Here is a 22235-nt window from a genome sequence, read left to right as displayed (position 1 = left end):
GATGAAACTCAAGAGGGAAGCAGGACACAGGACAAAGCATGAGTGTGTGGCAGGAAAAAAGGGAAAAAGATGCTTTTTTAAAAGTTTTTATTTCAAAAAATAAAGCCAAGGTTAATTTCACATAAATATCTGGGGCGGGAAGGGCCGAGGGATAGGTGGGGGCTTGGCCCCTACCTCCTCTTCTCTTTCACACTGTATTGTAAGAGCAAAGGGGATGGCTGAGGAGAGAACCAAGGGAAGAAGTGGTCAGTGGGAACATTCTTACCCAAGAGGCCCCCTCGGCCTGCCCCTGCCCTGGAGGCTGCCTGGGCACTGGCTCACCTTGCCGAACCAGCGGGAGAGCCATATCTGCTTCATGGTCATGTGATCAGGGAGAACTTCATTGTCAAAAAGGAGCTGCACCTAGGAGGGAGATGGGGCACAGTTTTAAGAACTATCCTCTTGCACAGGTCAAGAACTACCCTGGTCTACCCTATACCCTGTTCCTCCTTTCTTAGCCACCCGCCCAAAAAAACTTACTATGGGATACTCACATGCTGGGGATTTAGCATCAAGCGGTGACAGAGAACCCTCCGGAGATGGCGAACTTCAGCTCTAACAGAACATCGGACGTATTTGTTCTGGGGGTGGGGAGGGCAAGGAAGAGAACAGGTGTGTGAGGGAAGGGCCATGGGGAGGTGAGTCTCCTTAAAGAGGCCCTCCCCTCAGCCCCTCTCACCTGCAGGACGCTTTTATTCTTGTCTTTGCCAGAACTGGGAGGGGAAACAGACACAGGTTAGGGAGCTCTGTCTCCTCCCCCCCCCCCCCCCCCCCCCCGCCGTCCCCTGCCCAGAGCCATGATATACTCTCTTCAAGTGAACAGACACTCCCTTACTGCTCGCCCTCTCCCTGAGCCCCTCCCTGCCTCTGGGTCATTGTCACTGTCACTTCAGATAGCCCATGACCTGTCCTTCACCTCAGCCGCTCCAGGCATAGGCTCAGCTGCTCATCATAGCGATAGTAGTGGGCTTTTGAGTGGTCGAAGCTGCTGAAGGGGAGGCCAAGGTTGCTCAGGGCTGGCTCTGAGAAAGACAGAGTGATGAGAAGAGTGGCCCAGGTTCCAGACGCCTTTTCCCCGGGGAGCAAAGCTGGGCAGGAGGAACGCTCTGGGGGTTTTCCCTTACCCTCCTGCTACCAAGAGACATACCTTCCCCGCTGGGCTGGGTGACCCGGTCCAAGCCTCGGGACTGGTAGAATTCTCGGATCCGTTTCTCTTCACCTAGAAGGGAGTGGCGTACAGGAAGTCAAATATAAGCCCTCCCTCATTCTTTGTCCCTCTAGCTGTCAACCTCTTTCCCAAAGCCCTTGTCATCTCAAGCTGTCACCCAGCATCAGTCCTCTAGAGGCCCCTCAAAGTCAGGTTGGTTACTCACTGTCTTGCAAGCCTGGCACTAGCTTGTACACGATGTCCTGCATGACCCGGTCCAGTTTGAGGTTGAGCAGTGGCTGTGTCTCGTGGATCTTGATGTTGCACATGGGGCAGTACTTGCTGGTTTGGAGGTACTTCACAATACAACTCTTGCAGACTGCAAGAAGAGAAAAGCAAACTCTCGGGCCCTCTGGAAATCGGGTTCATGGGCTGGGTGGGTCGCCTGGGTGGTTGGGGCAAGCAGCCTAGAGGCTGGCAGCCGGCTTAGTGGGAAGTGGGGCCTGGAAGAAAGAGCCAGGGTCCTGGGCACTCACACGTATGAAGACACTCTGTTATGGTGGTGGCATCCACGAAGTACCCTGCGCACAGGCAACAGACGATGTGCTCATTCAAGTCTTTGATCTTTACTCGGACCTCCTCCTGCGGACACACCCTCCGTCAACGACCACTCTCCCAACCCCAACCCATGTGCCTTCACAACTTGGAAGTCGCCTCTCATCAGACCCCAAGGCCAACACCGCACCCTGCGCCGTCAGCCGATTAGCTCCCGGGGATTGACACTCTCCCTCCGCCCAGCAGAGGGCTCCGCGCACAGCGGGGTCTCCCTCCAAGCCAACTCGCCCCACCTTCCTTTCCCAAGGGAGACTACAAAGCGGGAGCGGCACAATGCGCAGGCGTCCTAGCCTGGAGTTTGGCAACCCGACCGCAATCGCGCAGGCGCATTGGGCACCCTGTCTCTGCGCAGGCGCACTGGCGCCCGGCCAGCCACCGCCCGTCCTGTAGCCGGCCGCAGTTCGCACCGCTAGCCGACCACAGTGGTAACCTTGCCGCCCTTGCACCTCGTTCCGTAGCGGGTCCATCTTGTACACTGACTGGAGCTGGTTCCGAAGCCTCATCGCGATCGCAATCTGGCCCCCCTGAGGAGACGCCATCTTAAAGGCTGATCCCGGCCGGCCACTTCCGGTGCCGCCTGCGGGGCGGGACTTGTCGCCTCGCAACGAAGGCTTAGGTCTTTTCGGATTCGCTGACCCTCTGTAAGGCCCCGCCCATGTCCCTTTCTCCCCGTGTGCTCACCTGAGCCCCACTGGCCCCTCCCCCTCCTCAATCTGTAATTAGGGAGTCGGGGGGTGCCTGGGAAGGGGTCCTATCTCTTTGAGCTCCTGTAGTAATCATCATAATAGACCCTACACGACCTCGGGACTAACTTTTGGAGCCTGCAAAAGACGGCCGCCTTCAACTCCCAAAGGCCCGGCGGTCTCCTCCCGCCACCGCTCAGGGTCGTCGATCTCCTGTGATGATGTCCCTGCTAAAGAAGCCCCTCCAGGGCCCTCTACTTGTGTCGCCCTCCGCGGCTGACTCGTCCGCATTACGGAGCTTCATCCCGATGGTGGGCCTTGTCCCGGCTCCACAGCGGGGGTTTCTCGGAGCTTTGCGGAATCTCGTAGAGGGTGGAAGGGAAGGAGGGACCCCCAGGGACGTGGTAGTGATCGTACCCCCGCCCCCACACTCCCCCCTGCCGCCGAGGATGGGGGAGCAGGCCCTGGTTAATGATGATGATTCAATCATCGGCGCCTGCGGAGGCCTGGGACAGACTAATGCAGAGCAGATGCCCAAGAAGGAGGGGAGGACGGCTAGGACACTACCACACACGGACACGCTGAGGCAGCGAACTCCTGCGGTAGCACAGGCCCAGTTCCGTACTTGGGGAGGACGCAGGGGCCCTAGAGCTGGTACACCGACGTCCCTAGGTACTTTTTAAAAAGTGGGATTAAAAAAAAAAAAAGATAAAATTACTGTGGAATATTAACATCAGGTGCAATCGGAGACTCAAGAAGGGAGAGATACCAGTGGAGACCCCGAAAGACTTTCTGGAGGAATTGGGTCTTTGTGTGGGCACAAGTTAGAGACTGGGGGTGGGGGTGGGGAAAGGAGTGTGGTGGAAATAGAAAAGAAAGGCAAAGGGGAGGGGAGTGAACGGAGAGGGACTGGACTGAGGCCCAGGTGTAGACCTGAGAGTAGTGATAGAAGAAGCAGAGCCTTGTGGGGTTGGGACTTTAGCCTGAGGGCAATAGGGAGCTAAAAGACGTTTTGGAAGAGAGGGAGTTATCCTATGAAAGAAACATATTTGTTCATTTATCTTCAGAGTGAATTAGCGGTAAGGAGTCATGAGATTAGTGATATTTTCATCAACTACTTTTCGCTACAGCCACTGCTTACCTCTCTGTTCCAAGATGCCATTATCTCTTCTCTGGATGATTGCAGTGGCTTTTTGCCTGCTTTCCTTGCTTTTACCTTTACCCCTCTTTAGCCTATTCTAAACAGAGCAGCTCACAGTGATTCCGGTAAAACATGAATAAAAAAGAATACATGGAAAGTTTTTTTGAGTTGATGGATGTTTATTATCTTGATTGTGTTGATGGTTTCATGTGTGTATACATATGTCAGTGTATCAAATTGTACACTTTAAATATGTACAATTTATTGTATGTCAGTTTTGCCTTAAGAAAGTTGCTTAAAATAAAATTTAAAAATGAGGTTTCTTACTTTTCTGTTTAAAACCTCCCAATAGCTTCTCTTTTCAATTAGAATAAAAGTACAAGTCTTACAATGGCCTTCAAGGCCTTGCATGGTCTTCCTCAGTCCCTCAGTCTCTCCAGACACACTGGACCCCCTCACTGTTTGTTCCACAGATACACCAGGATGTACTCTTGTCTCCCCAACTTGAAATGCTCAGCTATCCAAACGGCCCTTTCCTTCCTTCAGGTCTTTACTCCATGAGGTCTTCTGTGATCAATCTAGGTAAATCATAATCCCCCACTCTTACACTTCTTCTTCCCCCTTCCTTGCTTTATTTTTCTTCTTAGCATTGTTATTATTAAGTTTATTGTATATATTTGCCTTTTCACCTGTCTTCCCCACTAGAATGTAAGCTGCTCAATGGCAGGAATGTTTGTTGTATTTACAACTATATTTCCAGTGCCAGGATCAAAATTTTCTGGATGAACACATGAATGTACGTGGTGGTGATGATGGCCTAGACTAGGCTTTTATCTGTGGAAATGGAAAGGAAGGACTGTGTATGAAACATTTCAAAGAAAAGAATAATAGGAGGAAGTGGATAAGGAGCTTGAGGGGAAGAATTTCCTCCAGCCTGTTGGACTTAAGGTGGCTAGAGTGAAAGCAGGTGGAGCTTGCCGGAAAACTAGAATGGTGGGGTGGAACACAGCAAGTGTCAGAACCAGGGACTGAGGTCTCAGAGTTTTCTGGGTAGCTGGAATAGATGGAACTATTGGAATGGATGAAACCTGAGCAGAGGTAGAGATGGGTAAAGCTGAAGTCTGAGCTCTGAAGGATGCTCACAGTCTTTGGTGGAAGAAGAAAAGTCAGTGGAGGAAAAACATAAGCAGTGACTGTGAATGTTCCAAAGACGTAGAATAATATGATATTATGGAAGCCAAAAGAATGGACATTTCAAGAAATAGTTGATGGTAAACAAAGTAAAACATGTCAGAGAAGTCCTGGATAACAGACACTGGACACGGGAGCTTTCTGAGAAAGGGTCCATGTAGTGAAGCCAGCTTGCGGTGGGTTAAAAGAATAAATAATGGGGAAATGGAGGCAATGGGTATGGGCAGTAAAAGGGGAAAAGAAACACATACTTTCTCTTGAGGAGTTGGGCAAAGACTTTGTCCAGATAGTAGAGACCTAAGGCAGTTGGGGGCAGGAAGGACTAAATTGATAAGAAAAATGATGATACAGGAGTGGGGACATGGCAGCAACAGCAGGACGGAAGACAAGATGCAGGAGGATGGGCTGGGAATGTGGCCTCCCCCTTTGAAGCTGCAGGTTTGAAGGCCTGAACACTTGAAGAGTTGGGCAGCCACACGCATGTAAAATATGGTGAGATGGACCCAAGGCAGTGTGTCTGAGAGGCGGGGGTGCTGACTCCAGAGCCTCTCTTCAACAGAAGCTAGCAGGAACCATCCTGCTAGAGAATCAGGGAACTGGCAAGGTGGAGGCAAGCCGAGAAATTCCTAGGACTGTGGCTGACAGAATTCGATGCCGTTGGTTCTTGAAGCCGAGCACTGAAATTTTTTTTTTTTTAATCCTCAGAAGATGTGTATATACTACCAGGTTTGTGACCATTCTCCTCCAGGGATCAGTTGGGTAATCTCTGGGTGGCCGTGCCATCTGTGCTGACCTCAAAAGGCAGGATGTAAAAAAAAAAAAAAAAAAAAAAGCCAGGATGTAGAGTAAGCAGGTATACAGGTCTGCACGATGCTACCTTTTCCACTTGCATTGATTCACTCATTGGTCCATTCAAGAAGGATTTATTCTGCTTGATTGGAGACACACTAGTGCTCACTGTCTCCTGAGGCCACCCCTGGAGTGGGAAAGGGGGCTGACAAACTCCTAACCTGCAGGCCAGTCCCCTTGAGAGACTTTATTTACTTTACTGTCTCCCTAGGCTCTGTGTTCTCATCCAGGGAAATCCAGCCCGTTGCTATCTCTGAAGGGTTTGCCTGAACAGTAGAGGTTTCATGCTCTATAGGAGCCCCAACCCCTCTACTGCTGAGAAAAGATGCTTGGAGTTCTGAGAAGGCTTAGGGGAGGTGGTGATATCTGTCTCCTTCACCAAGACAAAAACAGCTGCCAAAGTAGCAGTACCCGCCCCCCCCCACACCCCAGCCCTGGCAACCCTTTCAGAAGGGATTGTTGGCAGAGTGGGGGACTAGCTGGAGAAATGGATGATGGAGGTGGACAAGACTGGGGGAGGATGTCACATATTATTGATGCCCACTGCCTCCCTCCCCCATCGTTCACCCCCTTCAGATTGAGGTTTTCTGAGAACACTGAGGGGCTGGTGGCTTTGTGTGAGGAGAAAGCCTACTCCCTTTTTCTCTTCCTTATCTTCCTGCCCAGATGCCCAAATATCATTCCTGGTTCCCTGGAGAGAAAAGACCCCTTACCCTGCCCTAGGCGCCAGGCTGCCAGCCCATCTGCTAGGGAGAAAGGAGGGGCAGAGTTTCCCCCAGGAGATCCTGGAGAATCAACTGGAAGATCCGTGCTCCCAGGGAGACCCACCTACTAGACTTAGAAGGCATTTCGGCTCACACGGGTAACTGGCAGCCTGTAGGGGAGCACCGGAGTGGGCTGCAGTGGAGGGGTTAGGGCAGGCACAGTGGGGCGGGGTACTTTGGCCACCACGTGCCGAGGCAGGCCAAGCTGCTCGTCGGTGCCCACCCTCCGAGGGACGGTAAGAACATCCCCCTCCAGGCGCCCAGTCTCACCGGCTCAGAGGCGCCAGGAACCAGCCCCCCCAACCCCGGGGTCCGGGGCGGGCCGGGGAAGGTAATGTAATTCAGACCCAGCTAACCCGATTATGGCGGCCTGCACCGGGCTGGGTGGCGGCAGGGGCGGGTCTAAGGCCCAGGGGCCCGGCCGGCCCCGGGTCCCATCCCGGGGAAGGATGCAGAGTTCACACGCTCCCAGCTCCTGGGTCCTCGGCAAGAGGTCACAAGGTCACCGAGCGGCTTCTGTCTTTCCCCACCTCCCTTCTCTGACACGCTCCAGGCACAGTTTCCTGGGCTTGGGTGGAGTGAAGCAGCTATGCGAAATGAGGCGGTTAGGATCCTCCGAAGACTTCTGTGAGGTCCCAAGTGTCGCCTGTGGCGATTTCGTCCTCCCGCCTTTGGGGGGTGGGGTGGGCGGGAGTGTGTGAGAATAGACTTCCTAGGCGCAGAGTGGAGGCGCACAGTCCCGCGTTGGTGGTTCCCTGTCGGGGGCAGAACGCCAGCCCCAAGTCCCCACCAACCTGAGTTAGCTCGGGTGGAACCACGGGTCCGCTTTACACCGATTTCAGGAAATCAAAATTCTAAGCAACACTGGGCACCCATTACGGGCGCTCCCGAATGCAGCTAGGGCCCCTATGGGAGAGGCCGGGAGGAGCACCAGGATCACTGGCCCAGAGTAGTTTTTCCCCGCCCTAGCCCACCGGACGCCCTGCCACCGCCTTCCCACACCTGTCCTCTTCCCGGGCCTCCAACTCGCCGGCCCCGTTCCCCAGCCGCTTCCCATCTCAGCCAGAAAGCCACAACGAGATTTGGTCTTCGAGAGCATTTAGGCGGGGGCCACAACGAATTCGGGAGTCGTCAGGCAGGACCCATCGGGAGGCGAAGAGTAGGGGCTGTGGGAGGAGGCACCTGCCAGGAAGCCGGCGAGGCCGAGGAAACCCCAAAGGCGGAGGCCAGCGAGGATGGAGTTGCCTTGCGCATCTCGGCTGACTCAGCGCGCAGCGGCCCAAGCACCGGCCCCTCCCGTGCAAGTTCATAACACCCTCGCCGCCTTCCCCCCTCCAACACCCCCACCATTCCCGCCGGCCAGTCTTCCCCGCGCTCAGAGCAAACAGGCGTCTCTTCCCCTTTAACAGGCCCGGCCCCGCCCCTGCCCTACCCCCAGCCCCCACTGCCCACCCGAGGCTGATCTGTCAGTCACTGCCCCAGCCCGAGCCGGCCAGCCCTCTCCACCCCGGACTCGGGCAGAGGCCCCGGCAGTCCAGCGTCCATCTGCTCTTCAGAGTCAGCAAGGGCGCTCCTGGGGCCCCAGTCGGTCGTGCTCCCCCGGGATGCGAGTCCCTGCGCCGACGCCCGGCAGAGGCCGGCACGGGCGCGGTTACTCCCCGTACACAGGGATGAAGATGTCCTGGGGGGCCCGGCGCCTCTCCATGGCCAGCCCCGCAGGCCCCTGAGGCCACCGCCCCAAACGTTCCGCTGCTGGGCTCCCAGAGCTGTTTGGGGCGCGCTCCCCAACTGCCAAGCCTCCTGCGGTCCTCCCCGACCCGGACCCATGGAGCCGGCGGTGCTGGCCTCGCACAGCCTCCCGCACCACGAGCCAATCAGCTTCGGAATCGATCAGATCCTGAGCTGCCCGGAACCCCCCGGGAGCGGCCTAGGCCCGGGTCGAGCGGGCCAGGGCCATGGGGAGAGTGTGGCGTTCTCGGGTGGATTTCATGGAGCCTCAAGCTACGGCCCCGCGGGCTCGCTGGCCCCGCTACCAGGCAGCTCTGGTGTGGGCCCGGGCGGTGTGATCCGCGTCCCGGCGCACCGCCCGCTGCCAGTGCAGCCGCCCGCGGCAGGCGCGCCTGCTGTTCCTGGACCCTCGGGTTTGGGCGGCGCCGGGGGCCTAGCGGGACTCACCTTCCCTTGGATGGACAGCGGCCGCCGCTATGCCAAGGACCGGCTCACTGGTGAGGTTGCCCCATCCCTCCAGCGTCATGCCCCACACTGACCCGGTTTCCTCATCTTTGATCCTTCTGCTCCAACTCAAGGTCCCCTTTCGTACCCTCCGCCCCTAATCCCAGGGGATCCTCCCTCAATTGTATCTCTTGGTCCCGCTGCTGAGAGGCGCTGGGGAGGTAGCTGCCGTCGATGCCCGCGCCCTCCTCTGCAGTTCACTGTCCACACCGCGGGAAGGGCAGGGTGAAGCTACGGGGGACGCCTCTCCCTCACCCGAGTGGGAGGGCCATTTCCGAGGCCTTTTCTTGTCTAGAAGCCTCTACTGGTGCGGGGTCGAGCTTGGGGCACCGCAGGGACCGGGCGCGGGAGCTCTGCAGCATCGGCAGCCGCGCTCCCTTCTCAGTGACACCTCGGGCCGCCCCGAAAACCCTGCCTTGCTCTTTCTTCCTCCCTGTAGCGGCGCTCTCGCCCTTCTCCGGGACGCGCCGTATAGGTCACCCCTACCAAAACCGGACCCCCCCAAAGCGGAAGAAGCCGCGCACATCCTTCTCCCGCTCGCAGGTGCTGGAGCTGGAGCGGCGCTTCCTGCGCCAGAAGTACCTGGCCTCGGCCGAGAGGGCGGCGCTGGCCAAGGCCCTGCGCATGACCGACGCGCAGGTCAAGACGTGGTTCCAGAACCGGCGCACCAAGTGGCGGTGAGGCGCGGGGCGGGCGAGGGACCGGGCCGGGCCAAGTGGCGGTGAGGCGTGGGGCGGGCGAGGGCCGGGCTCGCTGACCCCGCGTCTCCGCCCGCCCAGGCGCCAGACGGCCGAGGAGCGCGAGGCAGAGCGGCACCGTGCGGGCCGACTGCTTCTGCACCTCCAGCAGGACGCACTACCGCGGCCGCTACGGCCGCCGCTGCCCCCGGACCCGCTCTGCCTGCACAACTCGTCGCTCTTCGCGCTGCAGAACCTGCAGCCCTGGGCCGAGGACAACAAGGTGACTTCCGTGTCCGGGCTCGCCTCAGTGGTGTGAGCGACGCCTGCCCGACCGGCCGAGCGCTCTTTTCCGGACCGAGGCGCCGCGTGGAGCCCCGGGCCCGGGGCCTTGGAGCGCACGGCCGCCCACCCCGTGGTTCCGTAGCAGTGGAGCGTGCGAGGAGGAGGTGGCCTTGAGGCTATCGTCGAGGGCTCCTCGGCCACTGCCGGCTCCCAGGCCAGCGTTGTGCTGTTGCCCTGCGCGCTTAATCGTGACCTTTCCCGCCATTTTTCACTTAGACAGTTGCACCGCGGCTGGAACCCGAGGCGCTGAGGGGGCGGGACCTGCAGTAGGATAGCCAATGTGGTGCGGGGAGGGGGGCGGGCTGGCCAATGGCTGCTCTCTTGAGGGACTCCGGATTCTTCCGTGGGTGTGTTAGAGCTGGGGTTCTGTGCGGCTGGAGTAGGTTTACAGACCTGGCTGGAATCAGGAGGCTGCAGCCCGCACGGGCTGGGTCTGTAGCAAAGGTGTCAAGGAAGGAAGGAAGACGTCAACGACAGAGGAGTAATGGAGGAGGTGCTGGAAAGCGAGTCTGACTGACCGCGACAGGAGCCAGAGGGTTATCTACGCTGGGCGTCTCATCCTTCAACTGTAAAATAATCGCTAAGGACTTTGAGCCCCATGTTGTCTGTGTGTTTAACCTGCTGACTACATCCTCTCACTTGAGCCTCACAAGTGGGTGGCAGGCGAGACGGATACTTACACACTCGATGGAAGAGAAAATCTGGGAACACTAATCTGGCTCTGGTGTCCCTCGGGGACAGAGAGGGAAGAGGAGGAAGCAATGGACGAAGTTAATGGGCCCAATGGAGTTCGGGTGAGCAGAATTTGGCAAATAATTAGGAAGTGATAGGCCTAAAAATAATCAAAGATAATTCCCAGGTTGGAAATGTAAAGGATCAAGAAATCAATGGTGTTGTGGATGATGGAAGGGAAATTGGGAAGATAGAACCAAGATTAACTCTGCAGGCAAAACTAAATGCTAGACCTAGAGAGAATAAATTCTGGAAAAATGCCTTTTGGGGGAGGTCAGTAGACATCCACACAGAGGTAGGAAATAGATGGAATGATGAGAACAGACAGAATCTCCAAGGGAGGAAACTCTGAGGCGAAAAGCAAAGTTCTAAGGATTAAAGGTTCCTTTCCATCAATTTCTATAAATACATTTACAATGTGCAAGATGATTGAGGATATCAAAATTAATAGTCCAAAGGAAGAAAAGGGAACGTAGTACCAGCTGGAAAGAGAAAAGCATGATGTCCCTGAAGTTGTTGGAAAAACTTGTGAGTGGGCTAGGGGCTGCTGGGGAGCTTATTGATGGAAAGTTAAGAGTGTGGGTTTGGCTGCAGTAGCCTTGAGGTTTAAGAAGGAGCAGGATTTAAGTGGTAGGAGAACAAAAGGGAAGACTTTGTCGGATTCTTACAGCACCGCCTTTCTTTCTCCCCTGGAGGCCAGAGCAGTGTGATAGAGGGAGGTAAGCTTTAGGCAGGGTTAGAGGCCAACTGTAGCCAAACTACTCATGTTCCATGTTAGAGACAGCTAGGTTAGTCACAGTACAAGTCTTGACTAGAGGTGGGAACCTGGCAAGAGGATATCACTGTTGGAGTTGACTCTGATTCTTTCATACTAACTCATCTCTAACTCATGGATATTGCAAATGCTGCCGCAGAACCAAACTCAAATTAGACACCATATAAAAAGAACTTTTATAGACCAAAAGGGAACACAAGGATGGGTTTGGCATAAGTTGGGTATATGAAAGGCATGTTAGTTCCTCTTCAATAAATAGAAGAAAGCTAAGGAAAGGGTCCTACTCTGTTTAGACTGTGCCTTACCCAATTCGCTCCACTCCCAGCCCACCATTTCTTGGGACTCAGGTTCCAGTATTTGACCCTTAACTTTGGGCTTCTATGGCTGGCTGCCTAGGTGCTAGCCTGAGGGAAGATCTAATGTGATGAGATGAGCTCAGCTTCACTCCGCAGGCAGGTCACTGCAGGACACAGGCAACTCCAAGCTCTTGGGTGGAGGAAGATTCACTCCCTGTTGAAGAATCTGCCATTTCTTCCCTCAGCTGGTTCAGGAAGTCTCTGCTCTCACTAGGGGGCAGGTTACTCAGGAAGTATGGAGGGGCCAATTCCACCAGCCTGACAGAGACAGTCATAATTAGATGATTTCTGTATACTCTTTTATAAGTTGTGAAACTTACTACCCCTCCCACAAACCCTGTCTCCTCAAATCATATATTACTACAAACCACTAAGACCCCCTCCTCTTCTTAGGGTCTCTAAATCCCTAGCTTTAATTTTGGCCCCAGGAAGAGGAATGGGTAGTGTAAGAGGGTTGTCAGGGAACTCACATCTGTGGTTGAATCTCAGAAACAATGGAAAGGCAGTTGTCTTTGGAAATGGAGAAATTGTGGTAAAGCACCCAGGGTGGTGGTCTGGCAGGAGCCCTGCGGCTTCTGTAGCAGCAGTATGGGGAGAGCTGGGCCACATGCTTATGGGTTAGGAGCAGGTAATTTCCAGTTCCATCTGTGTCTCGGGCCACCTCATGGAAAGACAAAGATATTGAAGGAATAAGTGAGAGTGAAGTGTCAGTCAGTAGAAGAAAGAAAAGGGGGTTGAGAAAGAATTATTAGCAAGGGTGGTGAGAGTATTAAAAGTAAAGCATAGGGCTTCCCTGGTGGCGCAGTGGTTGAGAGTCCGCCTGCCGATGCAGGGGACACAGGTTTGTGCCCCGGTCCGGGAAGATCCCACATGCCGCGGAGCGGCTGGGCCCGTGAGCCGTGGCCGCTGAGCCTGCGCGTCCGGAGCCTGTGCTCCGCAATGGGAGAGGCCACAACAGTGAGAGGCCCGCGTACCGCAAAAAAAAAAAAAAAAAAAAAAAAAAGTAGAGCATACCTCTAGGTGTTATAGCCCCACCATACTACCACACTGTATGGCATCTCCATAGCACCTTGTATCCAAAACCTCAAAGGAAAAGTTTCTCCTGGTTCTAAAGAATCCTTTGTATGGCCACCTGGACCCCAATTTCAGAGGTGACATACACCAATCTTTGCTTCCTCTACTTTCTGCTCCTTTTATGACCCTCACCCCAACTCTTTCCCCTAACCTTAAGGAAGTATCCTGACACCAGTGCTTTCTGAAGGTCTCTGCGATTCTGCTCAGAGCCAAAGGCTGGTTGAGACAAGGGAAGTTCAATCCGTTGCATGAGTTCTAGGAGTTCTCCCCGAAGTTTATGGGCTTGGCACAATGCTGCCCAGTTTAGACCCCGAGCCTGGCACCAAGCCTTGTCTGCTCCACCTAGGAATAGAAAGGGACCAGCTATAGCTAAAGCCCTTGAGACCCCCAGAAGAACCCAACCCTTGGCCAAAGGGCTTCCTTTTCCTGGGAATAGAGATCTGTCAGCTGGTTGCACACCACTTCCTCTCTTTGGAAAATCTGGATTCTGTAAGAGGATGCAGATTGGACCACTCACTCTGTATAAAGGCTTCATACACCTGGATCAGAGAGCTGTGATCACCATCCACGTGTTCTAGTGCCCGACGCAGGGCAGCTTCTTCTGCACAGAGTGGAGGACGAGTAAACCCAGGGGCAGCTGGAGGCAGAAGAGAGGAAGTTCATTTTGGGGAATGAGGAAGGACAGCAGTGCACTGAAGAGGGAGAAGTGTCACTTTGGGAACTTTATTCAAAAGACTTCTAGAGGCTGTGCAGTTTATTAGACACTGAAGATAAATAAACAAAAAACAGTCCCTGCCCTCAACAAGCTTGGGAGAGACCAACAAGTAAGCAAACTTGATAAGCCCAATCGGTGTGCAGGCCAGTACCTGAAGTCTGAGTAGGAATTAGTTCAGTGGCAAAGGGGCAGAGAGAGTATTCTAGACCACGGGAATAGCATGTTGGAGAACTGCAAGCACCTAGTATATGAGTGGGGGGGATGGCGTGTGTGGCAGGGTGGCAGGAGAGTAAGCTGGAGAGGTAGGTGTGGGCTAGGTTAAGAGAGGCCGGATGTGCTGTGCAAACGAGTTTACATTCTGTGTGGAAGGTGGAGAATAGCTGATGAAGACGAGTTTTTAAGAGTCCACGTGTTTGGAAGGAGTTCACATGGTTAGTTAGGAGGCTACGAAAGGAATCCGGCTGAGCAGTGATGAGGTAACGCTGGTACTGACTGTGAGTGTGGAGACGAACAGGTAACTTGTTTAAAAATTAGGAAAAGTGAAAAATAAAAATGAAAAAACCTGGAGAAAGTTTAGTCTAGAAGGATGATACTGGAGCTGCAGAGATGATTGTATGATTTTGTGGTGGTGGTGGTGGTGGTGAGGGGGTAGTTTAAAAAAGTGCTCAGGGGCTTCCCTGGTGGCGCAGTGGTTGAGAGCCTGCCGACGCAGGGGACCCAGGTTCGTGCCCCGGTCCAGGAAGATCCCACATGCCGCAGAGCGGCTGGGCCCGTGAGCCATGGCCGCTGAGCCTGCGCGTCCGGAGCCTGTGCTCCGCAACGGGAGAGGCCACAACAGTGAGAGGCCCGCGTACCGCAAAAAAAAAAAAAAAAAAAAAAGTGCTCAGGCTTGGGCTTCCCTGGTGGCGCAGTGGTTAAGAATCCGCCTGCCAATGCAGGGGACACGGGTTCGAGCCCTGGCCTGGGAAGATCCCACATGCCATGGAGCAGCTAAGCCCGTGCGCCACAGCTACTAAGCCTGCGCTCTGGAGCCTGCGAGCCACAACTACTGAGCCCGCGTGCCACAACTACTGAAGCCCGCATGCCTAGAGCCCATGCTCCGCAACGAGAAGCCACCGCAGTGAGAAGCCCACACACCGTGACAAAGCCCGCGCGCAGCAACCAAGACCTGACACAGCCAATAAATAAATAGGTAAAATAAATTTATTTTTTAAAAAGTGCTCAGGCTCAACAAAAACAACGGCAACAAAAGCGCTTGAGTTCAGTTCTGGGTTGAAGTATTATGGACAATTCTGATAGAAACGTCCATCAGGAGTTAGATGTATAAATCCAAGATTCAGAAGAATGATACTGTGGCATTTCAGACGATGGGGGTGAATGAACTTGCTCAGAGAGTTCAGGGAACGGGAAGACAAGAGGCAAGGACAGAAGCCTGAGGTAACCGCGGAGGAGCGGAGGAGGAAGAGCTCAAGTACGAGATTAGGGAGCGGCCAGAGGGGCCACAGAGGCGCAGGGAGGGGCCCTTTTCAGGTGGGAAGGGTTGGTGTGCTCAAGTGTCAAACGTGTTCACTGCATTAGGTCTCTAGGAGGCCACTGGTGAGCTGAAGGCTGTGTCAGTGTTGTGGTGGGCCTGAAGCTGGAATGCAGCGGGCGAGGAATACCCTAGACTGAACAGGATAGAGATTATTCTGTGTAGCCGAAGGCGAGTGTAGGGCTGAGGAAGAGGGGTGCAGTTTTAGTAACACAAGGTAGGAGAGATTTAAACATATTGAGGGGCGAGAGACAACAGCGAGATCGGAGGGGGAGAAGTGATGAAGCCTAGCTCCTCGGGCCCTGGGAGCGCTGGGAGCCAGAGCAAAGGGGGACGGGCTGGCTTTAGGAGCACCAGGACACCAGAGGGAAGGCTGAAGTGGCCGTAAGAGCCAGAGAGAAGAGCGATTTATACCAGTGAGCATGGCGGCCAGGGTGAGCATCTCATCCACACAGTCAAACTCGCACGAGGCCAGCAGGGCTTTGGCCAGATCAGGGGCCAGGGGAAATTCGGATAGGATGACTCCCAGGTCTGACAGGTCCCCATTATCATCCAGGGCTGCCAGATAGTCTAAATCTTCCAGGGCCTGCATCAGTGCTTCTGGAGCTGGAGAGGGAACAAGGCTTACAGGGCAGGGGGTCTCGGAGCCTGGACAGCAGGACTTGGGCAGGAGGGGTGCTCACCAGGCCGGTCCAGGAAGTGACACTCCCCTGGCTCTGCAATCTGTCTCCTCTTTAGTAGTAATATCAGGGGGCTCAGATTCTCCTCACACACCCTGGGCTGGGGCAGCAGGGGAGCCTCTAGTTCTAGGAAGGACTTAGGGTACAGGCAGAGGCAGGATCCTGAGGGGAGAAGGACCTGGGAAAGAAGACCACTGCAGACTTCTCAGGGCTCACGTCTGTGCTCATTGAGGGCAAAGGCTCTTACCTGGCAGGATCCCTGCTGCCCGCAGTCGTCTGGCCTCTGCCTGACACTTGCTGATCGGTCTCAACACTTGGGATTCTGCTCGGATCCGAGGACTGTAAACCTGTCACCGCCCCCCAACCAAGGCCAAGACACATGAGAGAGGGCTATTTCTATCTTTAGCCCCCACGTCCCCTCACCTCTCTTTCACTCACACTTCGAAGCTCCAGTCCTGAGTCAATGACATGTCGGACGGAAGGGAGGGAGAAGGAGAAGTCGGCCAGCCAGTGAGTGACCACAACCTTTCGGGCCCCCGATTCTACGTCCTCATACACAGCCTGAGCAGCCTGTCCACAGCCCGGGTGGAGGGGCAGCACCCGTGGTGGAGGCCCGTGGTTCTCCAAGGACCCCCCGTCCCTGGACAAGGACGCACAGCACAGGGAAATCTCCTGAGGAGAGGGGTGGGGTGTGAGGGCAGTTCTCACCTGTGTGGGTCCCAGACCCCTTTGAAAAGCTGAGGAAACACTATGGCCCATCACTCTGAAAACATGCACATGCTCAGAAAGTTGGGGTGTCATCATTTCAGGAGCTCACTGAACCACAAGCCCCTGCATCGTATGGAATCAAAGAGAGTGTGGTAGACCTTTTCACCCCGAAACCCCCGAGTTTTTCCTCAGGACTCCAATGGAGAGTAAGTACTAGAACTCCAATGTTCCTAACAAGCATTGCTCACATCCCCCCGGGACAGGAAGGGACGGACACGAGACACGAGTACCGCCTTTGGCGTCCCAGTTTTTACCTCCTCACTGGGCAAGTACACGAGCACGTCTCCTGGAGCCTCCTTCCGACACAATTCAAGCACAGCTTGGCAGGCAGCTTCCACTCTATCAGTAGGGACAGTGTCCCTGTAGACGGGAGTGGGACACCTGCCCGTCTCTCCAAGTACATGTACAATAGGAGGATTGTCCCAGAAGGCCTGGAGCTTAGGTTCGAGGGCTGGGTCAGTAACTACAACCACTCTGGGGTCCCCTGGCAGGTTTCCCAGCCTGGCATCTCGCAGGAGCCCCTGGAGCAAATCTGAGGCCACTGACCGCTCCTGAGCCTCATCCAGCACCAGCACATCCCACGCTCCAGTGCCCCGGGTCGAGGCCATCTCCTGCAGAAGCAGCCTGTCCCAGCAGAACCTGTTGACATTGGTAGTGGGCAGAGGAGTCAGTGTAGACACTGACCAGCCCCCGAAGTCCGGAGGAGCTTCTCCCCAGGGGGCCTAGATTCTGATAGTAAAGATCAGAAAAAGACCCTGTGACTGACTTCCTGAGCCCATGGACCTTTACCTGTGACCCACAACCCCACTGGTCACTGGGGACACTGTTCACAAGCTGTACTCCAGTTAGGAAAGTGAGACTTTCATGATGAGGGTGAGGTTGAATGTCTGAGGTCCCTGGCTGGGGTTAAAGGGCTGAATTCAGCAGTTGCATCATGCATGATTTAAAGGGTGAGCTAGGCTGAGGGAGGGAATGGTGAGATATCAGAAGACTGGGCTTGTTTCTACTAGATGAGGGGAAGATCTGGGGTCAGGCCTGCAGGGGGCCACACCTGAGCAGGGTGTCAGGCCCAGTGCAGTCCTCTTGGGGGATGCTGTATCCAACCTCATGACCCAGGGTCAGGTCCATTTCATCAGCAACTTGCAGGGCCAAGCTCAGGGCTGCCAGAGGGTAGGGCTGAGTCACAGTTACCCGGCCCTTCTGGAAACCCCTGGCCAGCACAAACTCTGCACACCACTGTGGGATCTGGGGTAAGGGTAGGGAAGGACAATCAGTCAGCGAGATACAGAACTCCAGTCAAAAGTGCTGGGGGAGCTGTGGCCAGTTTAATCTCTTATTTGGGGAGTCCCCTGGTCCTTCACCAGCTACCCTGGGGCCAGCCTGTCTCCTTTTACCCACCTCCCTTATTACTCCACACAGCTCCGCCCCGCGCCCCCCACCTTGTCCCGGGAAGAGCCAGTTCCCTAGCCGCCCCGTTTGTCCACTCCCAGAACCTTCCCCAACCTGGGTGCTCTTGCCAGAGCCAGGCTCTCCAGACACCAGCACCACTCCACTGGGGCTACTCTCCAACTGTTCCAGGAAGATAAAGCGAGCAGCCCAGATAGGCAAGGATCGGCGCTGCTCAAGCAGCTCGTAGTAGCGGGAAGAGAAAGGGAGCCCGTCAAAGGGGTTCACAGCCAGTTCAGAATCCCCAGGGTTTGGGCCAGACTCTTCTTCCAGCCCGAGAACCTGAGAGGCCATGGTGGCTGTCTAGCAGGACCTACAGAAGGCAGGGCAGACATCAAGGCCTCGTATTTGGTGACTGACACCATCTGCCCACCTCAGCCCTGATCCCTAACCTGTACCCTCAAGTGATAATGCCGCGGGGTCCACCCTTCCCAGTATTTCTTGCCTGCCAGGAAACAGTGGAGAGTTGAGTCTCCAAGTAAGGGACTATCCAAAGTGGACTATTGGGCTTCCCTGGTGGCACAGTGGTTGAGAGTCCGCCTGCCGATGCAGGGGACACAGGTTCGTGCCCCGGTCCGGGAAGATCCCACATGCCGCGGAGTGGCTGGGCCTGTGAGCCATGGCCGCTGAGCCTGCGCGTCCGGAGCCTGTGCTCCGCAACGGGAGAGGCCACAGCAGTGAGAGGCCCGCGTACCGCAAAAAAAAACAAGAAAAAAAAAAAAAAAAGTGGACTATTACCCTGTAGTCAGATAGTAAAAATCCTTTGACTAACACAGGGGTCCTCAGGGACAGCAGGAATTCTATGAGACATGGTAATCTGTGGGAAGGTCCCCAAGGGAACAGAATGAAGAATCAGAGGAGGAGCGGGGTAAGAATCAGGGAGCAGGGCCACAAGGATCCTGGATTCAAACCTGCTTGCAGCTCTGAGACGTGTCAGGATGGCAGCCAGTTCCAGACCCACACAGCAAGTCACCAATAACCCTGACCTGCTGTGAAGTACAAAGGTAAATTCCGGCTCCACCCTGGGGTGTGCCTCAACAGTCCTAAAGACTGTTTTGGGGTGGGGCCATGTGCTCCACCTTATTTAATCTGGTCAGTGCCCTATGGAAAATAGGCTCAAGCCACCACACTGAGCATGTGTGAACTCTGCAGACTTCGTGTATAGTGCTCCTTAGTGAAAGGCATCCTGGGACTTGCAGTTTTTCAGCTTTTTCCTCACATACCTGGGCTGAACACCCAAGCTAGGGTCCAGCTGCTTCTGGGCCTTCAGCTCAGTTACATTTCCTTAATATCACGCATCTCTTGACATGAGGAGGTGACTGCAGACAGCTCCATTCTGACCCCCACAAACCCACAAGGAAGCCCTCATCCCTGATCCCTACAACCAAGGGAAAAGGAACTTGCTATGGGGCTTCTGAGACCCAGAGAGGCAACAGAGACCTTGAGTGAAAACCCTGAATTTAATGTGATATTGGGGGGAGCCCCATCCCTCCCTTTTTACCACCCACCCATCCGGCCTGTTGTGAGTTGGGTGAGGGCTGCCCCCAGTCTCCGTCCTGCGGCTCTGGGTGCCATCCTGTACTCAGTCAGCCTCCTGGGCCAGCCTCTCTGTGAATCTCCTGTGGGACGTAAGGAGAAGACATTGCGTGGGTTTTGCCGTATACAATCTGCCCCTCCCTACCCGCTGTTCTCTAAGCCCCTCACCTTCTTGCGTATTCATACAGCGCCTGCTTGCGCTCCTGCAGACTCTCCTGCCGGGCCCAGGAGGACTTGGCAAATGTTAGGGCTGTGGGCTGAGGGGTCGCCGGGCCAGAGCTGGGGAACTGAGGTGATCACAATGTCAGAGGGCTTGCGAAGTCATCACCATTAAACACGCATCGACTCTGCCTACTTTGCAAGAGAGGCACTGCGCTAGGGTCTCAGGACCAAAAAAACAGACGTCAGGGACAGGGGATATGCAGACTGTCCCATCCCACCCCAAGTCTCGGACCCGCCCATTTCCTGGGTCTCACCTTGGGCGTGGAGGCTGTGGGAAGGGCCTGGGTCCTCTCAGTGATGTCTTCAGGCATGAAAGTTACAGCTCCCTCAAGCAGATTAGTGATAGTCAAGTCTACACAGCCAGTCCTGGCTGGGCAGGAGGGAAGAGAGGACAGGAGTGTGCTTCCCTGTTCACCTTCTCCCTTCGCCACCCACTCTCCCTCTCTATGCCTGTCTCCTTACGTGAGGCTACCCTTTCTCATACCCAGGTCTCTCTGGATGACACCCAGTGGCACATGGGGTAAAACCTCCTTCACTCTCTGCGCCAGAGTTGCCAACTGCACATCAGGAGAAGGGCCAGGGGAGGGAGGGAAGGAAGACTGGGCTGCAAAAAAGAAACCCGAAATAAGGTGAGTGGAGAACTAGGAGGACGGAGAGGCTGGCTAGTACAGGCGTAAGGAAGAAAGCACAACAGGCGGAAACAAAGCTAAAAAGCGTTGTGTCCAGAGACCACACACCTGACTGGGGGCGCAATCTGGGGTGTCTCTGTCGCTTCATGTGCTCTGCTTTGTCTGCTGGAGTGAGTTGTGTCCCTGTCTGGCCCAACTCTTTGGCCACCAGCTAGGGAGAATTGGAAGATTGGAAGTTTCTTAAGCCTTCCTCTCCTTCCCCATAAGGAAAGGACCCACCTCCACCCTGCCTGTGTCCCCTACCACCTGTTGTACACGGAGGGAGAACTCCTCACTCCCCTCCCCCAGCTGTCGATGAACAGGACGAAGCCACCTGCAAAAGACAACCCAGGACCATGTTGGGGGCACCCACTCTCCACTCTGATACCTCTTTTCCTGGAACAGTGGTGGTGAGGATAGGGGAGATAGTAAATACTTTATATTGCCTCTGTGGTAGGACCTTGATATTAAAAGATCTGCAAATGGACAGGGCAGAGGCAGCTACTTCCTTGACCTTGAGACGAGTTTCTCCCAGCCACCAAAAAGTAAGGACAGTTAATACCTTACTTGATACACCGTGAAAGGGACGAAAAGTGACCACAGCAGTTCTGAGACCCAGGAGGCATCTGACACCGTCTGAGGGGAGGACATGAGTGAGGTCTAAGCCAGGGCCAGGAGTGGGAAACTTCCCCTCCAAACCCAGAGCTTCCCTGTTGAACACACTCACCACAGAAACTAGAGGTCTCTGGACTCGCAGGGTAAGAGGCTGTACCACATCCTGGATAGAAAATGGCCAGGAACTAGAAGAGGGAAGAGATAGTAGGATGGGACTCCAGCCAACCCAGTCAGCAGCTCATACCCGACTTAAAAATGGGTAACTGTCAAACTGTACAAGTAGAACTATGGGGAATAAAGGGATTCAGGGGAAAGAACTAAAAGTGGACAGAAAGTAAATGAACTAGGAAGGGAGGGGGCAGGGCTGGAAAAGGCTGTGAAAACCCAAGGGCTCCCAGGCCTGACCACCTACACAGTTGGAGACAGATAACTGTGCTCACCCACCTGAAGCGCAGGAGCCCCTCCCGGCCATTGGTGGCCTCTTCCTCGGGGAATAGCAGCAGAGGGGTGGGGGGAAGCCTCGTTGAAGCACAGAATCTCTTGAGTGACTCCACCAACTCCCCCCGCCCATCCATCTCCATGAAGCCCCGAGACCAGCACACAAAGCTGGGGGGACTATTGAGTAGAGGCTGGGAATGGGAAGGAGAGAAAGCAAGAAGAAAAGAATGTTGGGAAATGAGAAAAACTGACAAATGGGTAGAACAGCGGGGTCAGAGGTAAGGGTCAGTATCTTGTGGTCCCCAAAGGAAACCCGGACATGGAGAGGGGAGCCTTGAGCTGGGCCCCAGGGAACCGCCCCGTGGCACTCTCGGCTTCGTCCCTAACTCACGGTGCTACAGCTGGTGAGCAGGTTGACTATGTTGTGGTCGAAAGGTGTCACGTGGTTGGAAATGAGGACCCTGACGCGGTGATCTCGGAGTCCGGAGTCCTCCTGCCGGGCCACGAGCCCCAGCACTGCACACATGGTCCGCACCACGAACCTGGGAACGCCAGCAGTGGTGACTGCGCGGCCTCCGGCCAGGCCCAGCCCCGACCCTCCCCGAGCGCCCGGGTCGGAACCTGCGAAGGACGCTGTCTGGCAGCGCGCAGCTGACCAGGAAGACGTGGATCCCAAGAAAGACGCGCAGGACGAGGAGGCAGAACCCGACTGGAGCGTAGAGCAGCAGCGCGAGAAGCAGGAAGCCGTCACCCGGGAGCCTGGGGGGCGAGAGGCGGGGTGATCGGGTGCCGAAGGCCAAGTGGTCGCGGGAGCCGGTCTCTTCCCTCCGGGGCTCTTACCGGTGCGAATCAAAGAGCCGCTCCGGCCCCGGCGACGGGGGAGGCTCCATTGCCGCCGCTTTAGGGGTGCCGGGCCGCCGCCGCCGCCATCTTCGCACCCCGCCGCAGGGGCTCTTGGGAAGGCGGAGTCTTCGGGCATCCGCCCAGGGTGCCGGG

General features: G+C 55.3%; 4 protein-coding genes across 6 annotated transcripts; 1 reads left to right on the top strand and 3 right to left on the bottom strand.

Annotated features, from left to right (window-relative positions):
* Positions 1-70: 70 nt before the first annotated feature.
* On the bottom strand, positions 71-2805 carry PCGF1 (polycomb group ring finger 1). 3 transcript variants are annotated; one of them, XM_082642977.1, is made up of 9 exons: positions 2248-2800; positions 1723-1828; positions 1413-1565; positions 1187-1258; positions 956-1061; positions 719-752; positions 534-620; positions 322-402; positions 71-218 (listed from the first exon to the last, which is right to left on the bottom strand). In XM_082642977.1, the coding sequence occupies exons 1-9, from the start codon at positions 2338-2340 to the stop codon at positions 171-173; spliced, it is 780 nt and encodes a 259-aa protein (XP_082499103.1). In that variant the 5' UTR covers positions 2341-2800; the 3' UTR covers positions 71-170. The 3 variants fall into 3 exon arrangements, with proteins under 3 accessions (XP_082499103.1, XP_082499104.1, XP_082499102.1); XM_082642978.1 differs by lacking the exon at positions 2248-2800 and adding an exon at positions 1932-2102; XM_082642976.1 differs by lacking the exon at positions 71-218 and having other exon boundaries at positions 226-402; positions 2248-2805.
* A 5449-nt stretch (positions 2806-8254) lies between these two features.
* On the top strand, positions 8255-9657 carry TLX2 (T cell leukemia homeobox 2; the record flags this gene model as incomplete). Its single annotated transcript, XM_082642772.1, has 3 exons — positions 8255-8654; positions 9101-9338; positions 9441-9657. 3 exons carry the CDS (start codon positions 8255-8257, stop codon positions 9655-9657), a joined length of 855 nt encoding a protein of 284 aa, XP_082498898.1.
* A 1696-nt stretch (positions 9658-11353) lies between these two features.
* Positions 11354-18075, bottom strand: DQX1 (DEAQ-box RNA dependent ATPase 1). The gene is made up of 11 exons (XM_082641861.1): positions 17818-18075; positions 17366-17559; positions 16569-16953; positions 15985-16218; positions 15795-15893; positions 15550-15724; positions 15281-15472; positions 13138-13257; positions 12772-12962; positions 12017-12207; positions 11354-11804 (listed from the first exon to the last, which is right to left on the bottom strand). Exons 1-11 carry the CDS (start codon positions 18052-18054, stop codon positions 11648-11650), a joined length of 2175 nt encoding a protein of 724 aa, XP_082497987.1. The 5' UTR covers positions 18055-18075; the 3' UTR covers positions 11354-11647.
* A 1126-nt stretch (positions 18076-19201) lies between these two features.
* AUP1 (AUP1 lipid droplet regulating VLDL assembly factor) lies at positions 19202-22225 on the bottom strand. The gene is made up of 12 exons (XM_082641860.1): positions 22080-22225; positions 21861-21998; positions 21631-21781; positions 21246-21430; positions 20914-20986; positions 20749-20822; positions 20454-20520; positions 20256-20358; positions 20003-20122; positions 19773-19888; positions 19465-19583; positions 19202-19379 (listed from the first exon to the last, which is right to left on the bottom strand). The coding sequence occupies exons 1-12, from the start codon at positions 22127-22129 to the stop codon at positions 19343-19345; spliced, it is 1233 nt and encodes a 410-aa protein (XP_082497986.1). The 5' UTR covers positions 22130-22225; the 3' UTR covers positions 19202-19342.
* Positions 22226-22235: the final 10 nt, after the last annotated feature.

The sequence above is a fragment of the Mesoplodon mirus genome, assembly GCF_964341445.2.
Source record: "Mesoplodon mirus genome assembly, chromosome: 14".
Lineage (NCBI taxonomy): Eukaryota > Metazoa > Chordata > Mammalia > Artiodactyla > Ziphiidae > Mesoplodon > Mesoplodon mirus.
This window is presented reverse-complemented; position numbering and strand designations above follow the sequence as displayed.